General features: G+C 36.0%; 1 protein-coding gene across 6 annotated transcripts in view; it reads left to right on the top strand.

Moving 5' to 3' along the window:
* The window catches only part of RALGAPA1 (Ral GTPase activating protein catalytic subunit alpha 1), a 246,928-nt gene that overhangs the window by 69,355 nt on the left and 163,070 nt on the right, over positions 1-14,503 (top strand). For all 6 annotated transcript variants that reach the window (XM_059373090.1, XM_059373085.1, XM_059373089.1 and 3 more), the window contains exons 12-13: positions 6,582-6,719; positions 12,024-12,172. In XM_059373090.1, coding sequence (XP_059229073.1) covers positions 6,582-6,719; positions 12,024-12,172 — 287 coding nt within the window. The remainder of the gene's footprint in view (positions 1-6,581; positions 6,720-12,023; positions 12,173-14,503) is intronic.

Here is a 14,503-nt window from a genome sequence, read left to right as displayed (position 1 = left end):
TGGTTTCACTTATTTGTGGAGCGTAAGAAATAACACAGAGGACTTGGGGAGATGGAGAGGAGAAGGGAGTTGAGGGAAATTGGAGTGGGAGATGAACCATGAGAGATTGTGGACTCTGAAAAACAATCTGGGGGTTTTGAGGGGGCGGGGGAGGCGGAGTTGGGCCAGCCTTATGGTGGCTATTGTGGAGGGCACGTATTGCATGGTGCACTGGGTGTGGTGCATAAACAATGAATTCTAATACACTGAAAGGTAATTAAAAAAATAAAAAATTTTAAAATATTCCATCAGGCATTTAAGGAAGAGTTGATGCTTGTTTTTCTCAGACTATTCCAAAAGATCCAAGGGTAATGAAATCTTCCAAATATATTCTGTGAGGCTAACATTACCCTGATAGCAAAACCAGACACAAAGAAAACTATAGAAACTATAGACCAGTACCCTTGGTGAACATAGATGCAAAAATCCTCAACAAAATAGCAGACTGCATTCAGAAATACATTAAAAGAATCATTCATTATGTTTAAGTGGGATTTATTCAAGGGATGCAAGGATGGTTCAGTATTTGCAAATCAATCAGTGATGCACCGTATTAACAAGGAAGGGTAAAACCCATATGATCATTTCAATAGATGCAGAAAAAGTACTTGACAAAATTCAGCATCCATTTATGATAAAAACTTAACAAAGTGGGTTTAGAGGGAATATACCTTAATAAAGACAATATATGAAAAACCCATGGCTGACATCATACTCAGTGGTGAAAAAATAGAGCAATTCCTCTAAGATCAGGAATAAGGCGAGGATGTTTACTCTTACCACTTTTGGAAGTTTTGGAAGTCCTAGCCACAGCAATCAGACAAGAAAAGAAATAAAAGGCATCCAAATTATTAAGAAGTGAGACTCTCACTGTTTACAAATAACATAGTACTATACATAGATAACATTAAAGATTCCATCAAAAAACTGTTCAAACTAATAAATTCAGTAAAATCATAGGATACAAACTTAATATACTGAAATCTGTTGCATTTCTATATTAATAACAAAATAACAGAAATAGCAGAAAGAGAAATTAAGAAAACAATTCCATTTACAGTTGCATCAAAAAGAATAAAATACCTAGGAGTAAATTTTACCAATAAAGTGAAAGACCTGTTCAATGAAAACGGTAAGACAATGATGAAAGAAATGGAAGAAGACACAATGGAAAGATATACCATGCTCATGGATTGGAAGAATTAACATTGTTAAAATGTTCATACTTTCCAAAGCAATCTACTGATTTCACTGCAATTTCTAGCAGAATACCAGTAGCAATTTTCACAGAGCCAATAACACTAAAATTTTTATGGAACTACAAAATACTCTGAATAGTCAAAGCAGTCTTGAGGAAAAAAAGAATAAAGCTAGAGGTATTTCAACCTATACTATACACTTCTGGATTTCAAACTATACTACAAAGTTGTAGTAATCAAAACAGTATGGTAATGGCACAAAAAGAGACACATAGATCAATGAAACAGGACAGAGAGCCCAGAAATAAACTCACACTTACTTGGTCAATTAATCTATGACACTGGTGGCAAAACATACAATGGAGTAAAGACTGTTTCATCTGGTGTGGGATTTCAGTGGTGTGGGAAAACTGTAAGCTACATGTAAAAGAATGAAACTGGACCACTTTCTTACACCATACACAAAAATAAACTCAAAATGGATTAAAGACCTAAGTGTAAGACCTGAAATCATAAAACTCCTGAAAGAAAACATAGATTTATGCTCTTTGACATGTGTCTTAATAATATTTTTTTGATCTGCCTCCTCACACAAGGGCAACAAAAACAAAAATAAGCAGTCGGGACTACATCAAACTGAAAAGCTTTTGCATAGCGAAGGAAATCATCAGCAAAATAAAAATGCAACCTACTGAATGGGGGGATGTATAAGGGCTTTATATCCAAAATACATAAAGAGCTCCTACAATTCTACACCAATAAAACAATCTGATTAAAAAATGAATGGAGAATCTGAATGGACATTTTTAAAAGAAGCATACAGGGCCAACAGACACATGAAAAGATGCTCAACATCACTAATCATCAGGGAAGTGCAAATCAAAACTACAGTGAGATACCAGCTCACCCCCCATCAGAATGGTAGTCAGAAAACAAAACAAAACAAAAAAATGAGTGTTTTTTAGGATGTGGAGAAACGAACTCTTGTTCCTGTTGGTGGGAATGGAAATTGGTACACTATGGAAAACAGTTGGAGATTACTCAAAAAATTACAAATGAAAATACCATATGATCAGCAATCCCACTTCTGAGTATTTAGTTGAATGAAAACACTAATTCGAAAAGATATCTGCACTCCTGTGTTCATTGCATCTTTATAGTAGCCAAGATACGGAAACAACTAAGTGTCCCATCAGTAGATGAAAGGATAAAGAAAATGTTCTCTCTCTCTCTCTCTCTCTACATACACACACAAACTTGAACAGTACTTAGCCCTAAGAAAGAATGAATCTTACCATTTGTGGCAACATGGGTGGACCTAGAGGGTATTACGCTGAGTGAAATAAGTCAGGGAAAGAGAAATACCATGTGATTTCCCTTGTATGTAGTTTATAAAAAAATAAATGAAAAAAGAAAATGGGAACAGACTCATAAATACAGAGAACCTGCTGGTGGTTGCCGGTGGGGTGGGTGAGATAAGCACCTATTTAGGTGAAGGGGATTAAGAGATAGAAACTTCAAGTTATAAAGAAGTTACAGAGTTACAAAGAATAGCATAGAAAATATAGTTAATAGTATTTTAATAACTTTGTAAGGTAACAGATGGCAATTGCACTTAAATTGTGGTGATGAGTTTGAAATGTATATAAATGTTGAATCACTATGTTGTATACCTGAAACTTACATAAATATTGTATATCAATTATACTTCAATAAAAAGGTATAAAATATAAAATTATGGTACTAGGTAAAAATGAATGTTGTAGTACATATTTCTTAAGGATGATTACCGAACTACAATTTCCCCTTACCTGTCTTATTCTAGGAGTTGGGTAGTTAAACCAGAATATTCTGAATTCTTTCTTGTAAGGTTTTGTATTAGTGCTCATTACAACATAGAAAACATCCTTAACTGTAGAATAAACTGGTCTGTGATAAGAAAGGCTGGAGTTTACTCATAGAGGAGAAAAGATGAGGAAAGACAGAGTGGAAGTGAAATTTTAGTACCTGGTATCATTTATTCTTTAAGTGTAAATCAATTCTTTTTTTTTTTTTAAGATTTTATTTACTTAGTTGACAGATCACAAGTAGGCAGAGAGGCAGGCAGAGAAAGGAGGAAGCAGGCTCCCTGCTGAGCAGAGAGCCCAATGTGGGGCTCGATCCCAATCATGACCTGAGCCGAAGGCAGAGGCTTTAACCCACTTAGCCACCCAGGCGCCCCAGTAAATCAATTCTTGTTCTTCAATTTTTTAATCCTCCTCATAGGCCAGATTCTAACCAAAAAGTTGGGGCATGTGACATGGACACAAACAAAAAGACTAAATCTGGATAGAAATGATTTGGTAACTTTTTTTTTTTAACTTTGGTGGTTAATTTAATCTCATCAGTTGATTAACAGGATATTAATATATGAATGAATAGGCCAAATTCTTCAGGGATTCAGTGAATCAATATATATGCATGTGTGTAATATATAGCTATAGATATGTATCTATATAGGTCTCTATATAGATATATATAGTTATATAGACTCCTCCCCTATTTCTAAAAAGAGAAAAAAGTAACTAAGAAATATAACTAAATGTAACTGAGAAATATAATTGAAGTAGTTTAAATTTAAAAATTTAAAACTTTAGATTTACCATGTAAATTAGGAAATAATTATAGTTCTATTTTTTATTCATCAATTAAAACATTCAATTTTTGCATCAATGTAGAAAATAAACCTATCAATTTAAATAATTTCTTTTCCCTCAGTTTTTGTCATAAATTTATAGCTTAATACTGAGCTTACCCTGTGTCATTTACTATTCTTAAATAAAAATGACACATACAAAAATAATACATTTACATACCTAATAAATAAATTCAACAAATAAACAAATAAACAGTGGAAAGAAGGGAAAAAGGAAAGAAGGAAGAAGCCTGGTGATGTAGGTGTGTTTTATAGGTAAAACATATTCATTACTCAAATACTGCAAGTAGTTTTATTATTAGAAATACGGGTTTTTCAGAATGCCAACAGCTCTTACTAATGGCATGAAAAACAAAAAAAGATATAATCATTCACTGATTTCTATTCTGATGAGTTTAAAATATAATGTCATCATTATAATCATTAAAATGTAAATGATTTAGAATTTGGTTTTAATAAAAATGAAATTAAGTTATAGATTCAGATAGTGGCTTTTTATTCACTTAGTGTCTATGGGACATTTGAAAGACATGCAATACAAGACAGTTTGTGTGTGTGCAGACAGACTGTCATGCATCTTGCAGTATGTTTAGCATTCACTGGCTCATACCTTTAAATCTCTGTGGTATTCTCAATTTTTGTGACAACAGAACACTCAGTGTGCCCCGTAAAACATAGGTAATGTCCACATGGAGAACCAGTGTTGGAAATAGAAACATGAAAAGACATCTTTTTTACCTTCACACAACTTAAAATTTAGCAAGGAGACAAACAAGCAAAGTAAGTCTTAGAAAAGAATACTGCTATGCTCTTAGGTGAAAGATGGAATCCCTAACTCTGCTTAGGCTTAGGGAAGGCTTTATGGAGGAGGTAATATACCAGGACAGTGGAATTATAGTAGAAATACAAGGAAGAAGACAGAAAGAGCTTCTTTGGTGGTAAAATCAGTATGTCTTGATGATTAATTGGGTGAGAGAAATGAGGAATTGGAGGCATCTCAAGTTTGTTTCTCTTGCAATAAGGTGTAGTTGCCATTCACACATGAATAGAGTTTTTAAAAATGCAGGCTTGGTGGTGGTGACTGTGTGGCCAGAGGGGTTGGTAAGAATGGAGAGGACATGGTTAATAAACTTAACTTTTAAATATTTCGAGTTGGAGCTGTTTTTGGGTCATTCTGGAAGAAATGTTCAGAAGAAATCTGATCATAGGAGTATGAGGCTTAGGAGGAAAGTACAATATACTATGTCATGCTGTATTGGCTACAGAGATGGAGCTGATTTCAGTACTTTGGTAATAGCAGAGTAGTTCCTATTATACTAAACCTCCTGCATATTGCAGTTATTTTTTTTTTAAAGATTTTATTTATTTATTTGACAGACAGTGATCAGAAGTAGGCAGAGAGGCAGGCAGAGAGAGAGGGAAGCAGGCTCCCTGCTGAGCAGAGAGCCCAATGCGGGGCTCGATCCCAGGACCCTGGGATCATGACCTGAGCCGAAGGCAGAGGCTTTAACCCACTGAGCCACCCAGGCATCCCTGCAGTTATTATTATTATTTTTTTAAAGCCTTTATTTATTTATTTGACAGAGAGTGAGAGAGCATAAGCAGGGGAAACAGTGGGGAGAAAGAGAGGTAGAAGCAGATTTCCTGCCGAGCAGAGAGCCTGATTTGGGGCTCAATCCCAGGATTCTGGGATCATGACCTGAGCCAAAGGCAGATGCCTAACCATCTGAGCCACTCAGGCATCCCTACATATTGCAGTTATAAGCTCTAGACAAAAGAAAAAAACCAATGAACTATTTGAAAATATTAGTGAGTGACCAAAACTGGGAAGAAACTAGAAGGAAACATAAAAAAAGGGAACAACTCTGAGTGAGATGTCTGTATTTCTGACTTTTCACCTGAGGGAACTCCTTAGTCTGCAAGACTTTTGACAGTTAAAATTCAAGCAATAATATGCAATCTTGGTGGATTGAAGTACCTAATATTCTTATCTGAGTAATAAGAATTTTAATACTCTAAAGTAAAATAAATAGACACTATTTTCTATTGTTTTATTGAAGTTTTTTGGTTTCTGGCATTTACTTTAGAACAAAATTCATGTTTTACAGAATTTTAAGTAATGTAATCCCATTTTTAAGTGTGTAAGTTGCAGAAGGGAAGTTTATACATTAGCTACATAGAAAAATGGCTCTGTATCTAAAGTGATAAAATTTCAGTCTGACCCTTACAGATTTTTAAAATATTATTTATATTTTTGTTAATGAGAAGAACATTTTCTACAGTGAACATATGTTGCTTTTCTAACCAAATGAAACATCTTCTGAGAAGATGCTTATAATTTCCCAATAATTTCCAGTTTACTTCAGGTTACTGTTTTGTTGCAGCATCCTTTTTTTTAAGTTTTTTAAATTTATTTGACAGACAGAGATCACAAGTAGGCAGAGAGGCAGGCAGAGAGAGAGAGAGTGAGAGAGTGGAGGAAGCAGGCTCCCTACTGAGCAGAGAGTCCGATGCGGAGCTGGATCCCAGGACCGTGGGATCATGACTTGAGCTGAAGGCAGAGGCCTCAACCCACTGAGCCACCCAGGCACCCCTGTTGCAGCATTCTTAATGAAATATGAAAACTTGATTTTTTTTTTTTTTTTTAGGAAAATGGGACCGATATTGCTGATCATGTTCGAAATTCCACTTGGGCAAAAAATGGCACCTACCAAGATGTTCTTCATAATGCTTCTGAAGAAGTCACAGAACAGAACATACGAGCTGGTACCCAGGCAGTTTTGCAGGTGATTCACTTTTGGTTACTAACAAAAAAATTCAAAAAAATATTTTTTAAAAAAGATTTTATTTACTTATTTGGCAGAGAATAGGACAGCGAGAGAGGGAACACAAGCAGGGGCAGTGGGAGAGACAGGCTCCCCACTGAGTAGGGAGCCCCTGATGCATGGTTTAATCCCAGGACCCTGGGACCATGACCTGAGGTGAAGATAGATGCTTAATGACCGAGCCAATCAGGTGCCCCTACAATAAAATAATTATTTAATAGGGGGCATTTGGGTGGCTCAGTGGGTTAAGCCTCTCTGCCTTCAGCTCAGATTATGATCTCAGAGTCCTGGGATCGAGCCCCACATCAGGCTCTCTGCTCAGGGGGATGCCTGCTTCACTGTCTCTCTCTGCCTGCCTCTCTGCCTCCTTGCGATCTCTCTCTCTGTGTCAAATAAATAAATAAAATCTTTTAAAATAAAATAATTATTAAATATTTCAAGTATATGGCTCGGTATTCCATTGTACAGTATAATTTTTTAATATACTCAATACCTACATTTGTCAATTTTCTTGATAAAACATTCATTTTGTTTTTTCCTTAACTTACCCTCTCTATATATGTTAATAAAGATTGCATATTGTTTTTCTAGACAACTTTAAGATTTATATAATTTGTGTCATAGGGTATTGTCATCTGATACTTTCTTTTTGCATTAACCCTATGTATTTGAGTTGTGTTGTTGATTCATAGCTGTAGTTCATTCATTTTAGCTACTTTCTGGTATTGCAATTTATGATTATTTCACATTTTACTTACTCATTTTTCTGTCAGTGTTTTTTAAGTTGTTTCCAATTTCTCACCATTCCAAATAGTGCTACACTGAATATTCCTGTGTATGTATTTCTTTTGCACATGTGGGAGAATTTCCTTAGGATATATACTCAGAAGTGGAGTTACTGGGTTGGAGGAATTGTACATTATCATCCTTACTTTACTGTTAATGCCAAATTGTCTTCCAACATGGTTATAATAATTTACATTTTCTTTAGTAGTGTTTGTGAGTTCTTATTTCCTTATATCTTCCCCCTTTAGTTACAGAGTCACATTTTAATGTTTGCTGCCCCAAATGTGTGAAATGTTATTTCATTTTTTTTCCTTGTTTTAATTTGCTTTTTTCTTCATCAGTACTGAGATTGAGCATCTTTTTATGAAGGGCCTATTCATCTGCTTTTTCCCATATTCTGTTAGGTTGTCTTTTTTTTTGTTGTTGATTTGTAGGAGTTCATTATAGTCATTCATTCATTCATTATTTATTTATTTTAAGATTTTATTTATGTTTTTGACAGAGCTCACAAGTAGGCAGAGAGGCTTGCAGAGAGAGAGGAGGGAGCAGGCTCCATGCTGAGCAGAGAGCCCGATTTGGGGCTCTATCCGAGGACCCTGGGATCATGACCTGAGCTGAAGGCAGAGGCTTTAATCCACTGAGCCACCCAGGCGCCCTGTCATTCATTTTTTAAAGCAGACTATTCTTGTCAAGACCACATGTGACCTCCACTTTGTTAAATCAAATGTACTTTTTTTTTTTTTTTTTTTTTTTTTAAAGAGAGAGTGAGCACATGCACAAGTAGAGGGAGGAGTGCGAGAGGGGGAAGGAGAAAATCTTAAGCAGGCTCCATGTTCAGCATGGGGTGTGATGTGGGGCCTGATCTCATGACCCTGAGATCATGACCTAAGCCAAAATCAAGAGTCAGATGTTTAGCGGATGGAGCCACCCAGGTGTCCCAAATGTACATTTTCCAATCCTAATCTTACTGGACTTGTCAGGAACATTTTATAAGATAGACCATTCCTTCCCTATTCAAACACTTCTTCACTTGTTCTTCAGAATAGCATCCCTCTTGTTTTTCTTCTAACTCACTGGCCACTTCTCAGAATTTTTTACTGATTTTTTCATATGTCCCTGATCATTTCATTGTTGAAGGGCCCCTAATCAGTTCTTGGATCTTTCTACTTATTCTCTGGTTCATCTCATCCATTCCTCTGGCTTTAAATGTCATGTATTTACTCTATCATCTACAATTTTATTTCTAGTCTGAGACCTCTTGTTTGAACTCTGAGTCTTTTTTTTTTTTTTTTTTTAAGATTTTATTTATTCATTTGAGAGACACAGGTCACAAGTAAGGGGGAGGGTCAGAGGATCAGAAGCAGACTTCCTGCTCAGTAGGGAGGGCCTGGAGATCATGACCTGAGCCGAAGTCAGACGCCTAACTGACTGAGCCACCCAGGCACCCCTGAATCTTAAACTCAAATATTCAAATGCCAAGTTAGCATCTTCACTTGGATATCTAATAGGCATCTCGAACTTGACGTGTCTAAGACTTCTGTTCTTGCTCAACAAATGTGCTCTTCCTGCAGTTTTTCTTGGTTCATTTATAGCTCCTGTTTTCCAGTTGTTCAAGCCATCTTGTTTCCTGACTTTCTTTTCTTCTTAATTAAAGAGATCTGTTGGGGTGCCTGGGTGGCTCAGTGGGTTAAAGCCTCTGCCTTCGGCTCAGGTCATGATCCCAGGGTCCTGGGATCAAACCCCGCATCAGGTTCTCTGCTCAGCGGGGAGCCTGCTTCCTCCTCTCTCTCTCTGCCTACTTGTGATCTCTGTCTGTCAAATAAATAAATAAAATCTTAATAAAAAAAAAAGAGATCTGTTGACTTATTTTAGAGAGTGAGCAAACTGGAGGGAAGGGCAGAGAGAGAGAAGCAGAGAGAAACCCACGCAAACTCTTTGCTGAGTGCAGAGCCCAATGCAGGGCTCAATATCAGACCCTGAATCAGATGTGAGCCATAACCAAGAGTCAGACGCTCAACTGACTATGCCACCCAGGTGACACACACACACGTACCCCACCTTCTTTTATATCCTACATCTAATTTGATAACACATCCTGGCCATCTTCAGAATGTACGCCGAATCTAACTATTCAACATTTACATTACCTCTTGGGTCCAGGCCCCCATGATCTTTCATCTGGATTATTACAGTAATCCAAACTCCTAATTAGTATACTTGCTCTGCTCTTGACCACCCATCACTGGCATCACTGGCATAGTCTCAACATAGTTGCCAGAGAGAGTCTACAGAATGTGAGTTGGATCATATTTTTCTGCTCAAAACCTTCCATTGGCTTTGCATTATCACTAAGCATGAAAGCAGAAGTCTTTCTGATGGTCTACAATGCTTCACATGATTGCTCCTCAAGGTGTGGTCCATGAACTAGTGCCAGCCCACAAGATTAATTGCAAAATTGAGAGTAAGGGTTTAGAAACTAAGTAATCTAATATTTCTGATTTTGATGGTTTGTGTTTCTATTTTTGTACGTCTGTTTTCATTTCCTTTTTCTTATTAGTTAATTTTTATTGTATTTTATAATAGGATTGATCTGTGAAATTTGGGGTTGGGGGAACATGTTCTTTTACCACTGACAGTGTGTAAAGCTCTGCACCACATGCTCTGGTTCTGTTTCTCAACATCATTTCCCAACTGCTTCCCTACTTCTTCACTTCACTCTCTACTCCTTACTGTTCCTTAAACATTGTAGGGAGGTTTTCATCTCAGGTCCTTTAAACTTACTTTTTCTTTTGTCAGAATGCTTTTCTCCCAAATTGCTCTTAGTTATATCCTTATTTTTTTTCCCCTAACAATTTATTTATTTATTTATGCCTCTTGCTTTTCTTGGTCAGTGTTGCTAGACTTACAGAGTTCTCTCTTTTCACTATTCTCAAGTTAGCTTAATATTCTTTTTTCTCGGGTGCTTGGGTGGCTCAGTGGGTTAAGCCTCTGCTTTCGGCTCAACTCATGATCTCAGGGTCCTGGGATGGAGTCCTGCCTTGGGCTCTCTGTTCTCTCTCAGCAGAGAGCCTGCTTCTCCGCCCATCTCTCTCTGCCTGCCTCTCTGCCTACTTGTGATCTCTGTCAAATAAATAAAATCTTTAAAAAAAAAAAATTCTTTTTTCTCATGATTTCACAGATATGTTTTATTATGTAGTTCATCGAGGGATTTAAATCAGAATTATGGGTATAGAAGATGTAAATGTCCTAGCTTTACAATAGATGAAATGTTCTATACCTCCAAAATATCCTCGAGAGTCTTTGCACACACCTGTCACCATTATAATTGCTTTGTCTTCAATAACAAAATATAATTAATGATTTGATTATCATAGTTCTTTTTAATTTTTCTGTAATAGAAGATGCATATTAATGGCACCTCAGTAGTAGTACTGTGATATGTGATCTGTTCATGCAGGTTGTTATTACTAAAGCACATAAACACAAATAGTCTATAAACGTGAAAAGAGTAGTAGATGATATTGAACACTTTATTCTGAAAATTCATCTTAATTTAGTATCTTCTTTTATCCTAAACTATTTTTTTTTAAAGATTTTATTTATTTGACAGAAAGAGAGAAATCACAAGTAGGGAGAAAGGCAGGCAGAGAGAGAGAGAGAGGAGGAAGCAGGCTCCCTGCGGAGCAGAGAGCCCACCGTGGGACTCGATCCCAGGATCCTGCTGTCATGACCTGAGCCGAAGGCAGAGGCTTTAACCCACTGAGCCACCCAGGCGCCCCTATCCTAAACTATTTTTTGTTTGTTTCATTTTATGACAGCAGTAGAGTTATCTTAAAACTCTCAGTTTTAAAAAACACTGTTTTTTTACTTGGTTTCTTTTACTTGGGTGCCTAGTAGTGATTTTATATTTGTCTAGATAAACATAAAAACAAAATGGTTTAATGGGTTTAAATCTCACATGTCAAGCTAGTGTTAGAAACAGGGTCAGAATTAACATGTAGCCTTATACTTTTTAGTTCATTATAGATCACCTAGTGATAAGCATCTGAATTTTTGTTTTTAAAGATTTTATTTATTTATTTGACAGAGAGATATCACAAGTAGGCGGAGAGGCAGGCAGAGAGAGAGGAGGAAACATGCTCCCCAGTGAGCAGAGAGCCGGATACTGGGCTGGATCCCAGGACTCTGGGATCATGATCTGAGCCGTGGAGGCAGAGGCTTTAACCCGCTGAGCCACCCAGGCATCCCCTGAATTTGTTTTTCTTAAATTATTTATTATTATTATTATTTTTAAAGATTTTATTTATTTATTTGACACAGAGAAACCACAAGTAGGCAGAGAGGAAGGCAGAGAGAGAGGGTGAAGCAGGCTCTCCACTGAGTGGGCTTAATCTACTGAGCCACCCAGGTGCCCTGAATTTGTTTTTTAAATAAGTTTCTAATTTTATAATGAATAGCTAATGATGTCTTTTGTTTTAGGTGTTTATTATAAACTCATCAAACATATTTCTTCTTGAACCTGCAAATGAAATTAAAAACCTTCTGGATGAGCATACAGATATGTGTAAACGCATTCTTAACATTTACCGGTTCATGGTTGTACAAGTATCAATGGACAAAAAGACTTGGTAAAAAATATTTATCCTTTATGTTTTTTAAATTGTATATATATAATTATAGTAATTTTTAGAGGAATAATGTCTATGAACAGGTCCTTTCACAATATTGTAGAGGCTCCTATTAGCTAGTAAATATTTTATATAATTTTTATGATGACAATAGTTTCCATTTTATCTCAGACACCTTTGTTCAGCCTTCTTGGATTGTTTTTCTAATGCCCCCCCTCAGAAATGAATACATGGGTGAATAAATGAATTTGTGCATGTGTGAACAAAAGAATAAGTAAATGATTAAGTGGGTGAATGCCTGATTGCTCAACCTGTCATGTAAGGCCATGTACAGTGAGGTCCCTGACACTTTTCTGGCTTTCTCTCAAGCCTAAACTCCACCCTGCAGAATGGGATCTGGCTCCTGTCTTTACCAAATTGCTCTTTCCTGCACATTCTGAACTTTTCTGATGCTTGCCATCTTCTTGTGTTGTCACAATAACTATCTTTAGATTCCACCTTCCTTTTTTCACATATCCTTACTTAATTTTTTCTTCCACTTCCTTTCATTGCATATTTGTATCTCTGTTACAGTTCTTTTTAAAAATTGTCTAAATCCTTAAATTACTTGTATATATGTCTCTTTACCTCTGAATTGAAAGGCGTTAAAAAATGTCTCTGTTGTCTTTGTTTTTATATTTCCTGCATTTCTTACCATAGTATTTTATATACTATTTGTGCTCTATGAATATTTAATGAATGGAAAAATAGGCCTTTTGGGGAAAAGAGCAGTTCTTCAGTTTTTAAAATGATACATGTTCATTATAAAAATAAAACAAAAAAAAGTTTTAAAAAGAAAGTTAAAGTTGCCCCAAAACTCATTGTCTGGAGGTAATCATTGTTTGCCCTTTGATGAACATCTGGTTCACCAAACTATATATATAGTCACTTAGTATTATTATGCCATTTGTATGTGTTAAAATTTTCTTAACCAGTCCTCTTTTGATGGATATTTAGTTATTTCATTTTGTTTTGGGGTAGAGAGAAGAGAGTGATCATCCTTATACATACATAATTTTTCTCCTTTGACTTATTCTTGAAAAGTGGAAGTACTTAGTGAAAGTGTATGCCTCATACATGTTTGCTACATATGGAAAAATGGCTTTATTTTGGAAAAAATCTTTATTAGCAGTATTGATAGAGTTATATCAGGATATAGTTTGTTATTAACTTACTTGTAATACTTTTCTATGCCAGGTATATTTTTAAGCATTTTCTATACATGCATTTTCTTTCTTGATCCTTTTTTAGCACCCCTCAGGTAGGTAATATCTCTATTTTACGTGGTGATTCTTAGGTATAAAGAGGTTGGTTCATTTATCTTTGTTTGCACAGCTGAGATTTGAACTGGTCCTTCAGACTGCAGAGCCTAGGTTATTATTACCAAGGAACCATACTACTTTGGGCCATCCTTTTGTTAGTCTCCGCCTACCCCCTTCTTCTTCTTTTTTTTTTTTTTTAAATATACTTTGCATTAGTGCTGTTGAGCCAGGTTAAAGTGAGAGGCCTGCTATATGGAACACTTTAGTATTAAAAATTTTTTTTTATAAGTTCCTTGAAGTCATAGCATTATGAGAGATTACTCACATATTTATATTGAATTTATAAGATTTTGTTAATTCAAATCATTGCTATCATTTCACAGTGAAAGTTTATATATGAATGAATTTTGATTTGACCACAAATCAGATAAGATTTATTTGGAAAAGCTATACTTTATTGCATATTTAGTTGATTTCAAAAAGTTCATCATTTCGTACAGCAAACCAGAGGAGTAGATTACAAATGCAGCAACTTTGATTTTTATCTTATGAATAAATGCATGTATTTTTTTGTTAAATTCAGAATATTTTTCATTGATTGATACTTTTCTATTTAATTCTGCCCTCCCTTCCCAGAAAAATGATGACTTCTAGGTCTGTGAACTTTTGCTACCTCTGCCACATTTCTCACAGGGATTGTCCCACGTCCCACATGTTGCTGTGCTTGGAATGGGCCCACAGGCAAATCCGAGAGGAGGCTGTGATAGGGACTTGGGCTGGTAGCCTGGCTGTGCACCCATACCAGAATACCCTTTTTCACATGTGGCTTAATCAGTTTCCAGATTTTCAAGTGCAAATAAGGTAGTTTTGTGGTCTTAATAATAAGACACTAGGAGAAAGAGACAAGGTAGAAATCATATGATTGTCTTGATGTGGAGTATACAGGTATAAAGTATAAAGGGTTTAGAAATGGCCAAACTTAAATGGATGGAAAGATGCAAAAGAGTGATGGTCTTTGATTACCCGCCAG

The sequence above is a fragment of the Mustela nigripes genome, chromosome 13, assembly GCF_022355385.1.
Source record: "Mustela nigripes isolate SB6536 chromosome 13, MUSNIG.SB6536, whole genome shotgun sequence".
In the NCBI taxonomy this organism is placed as follows: Eukaryota; Metazoa; Chordata; class Mammalia; order Carnivora; family Mustelidae; genus Mustela; species Mustela nigripes.
Note: the sequence above shows the minus strand (reverse complement) of the source record. Positions and strands in the feature narration are given on the sequence as shown.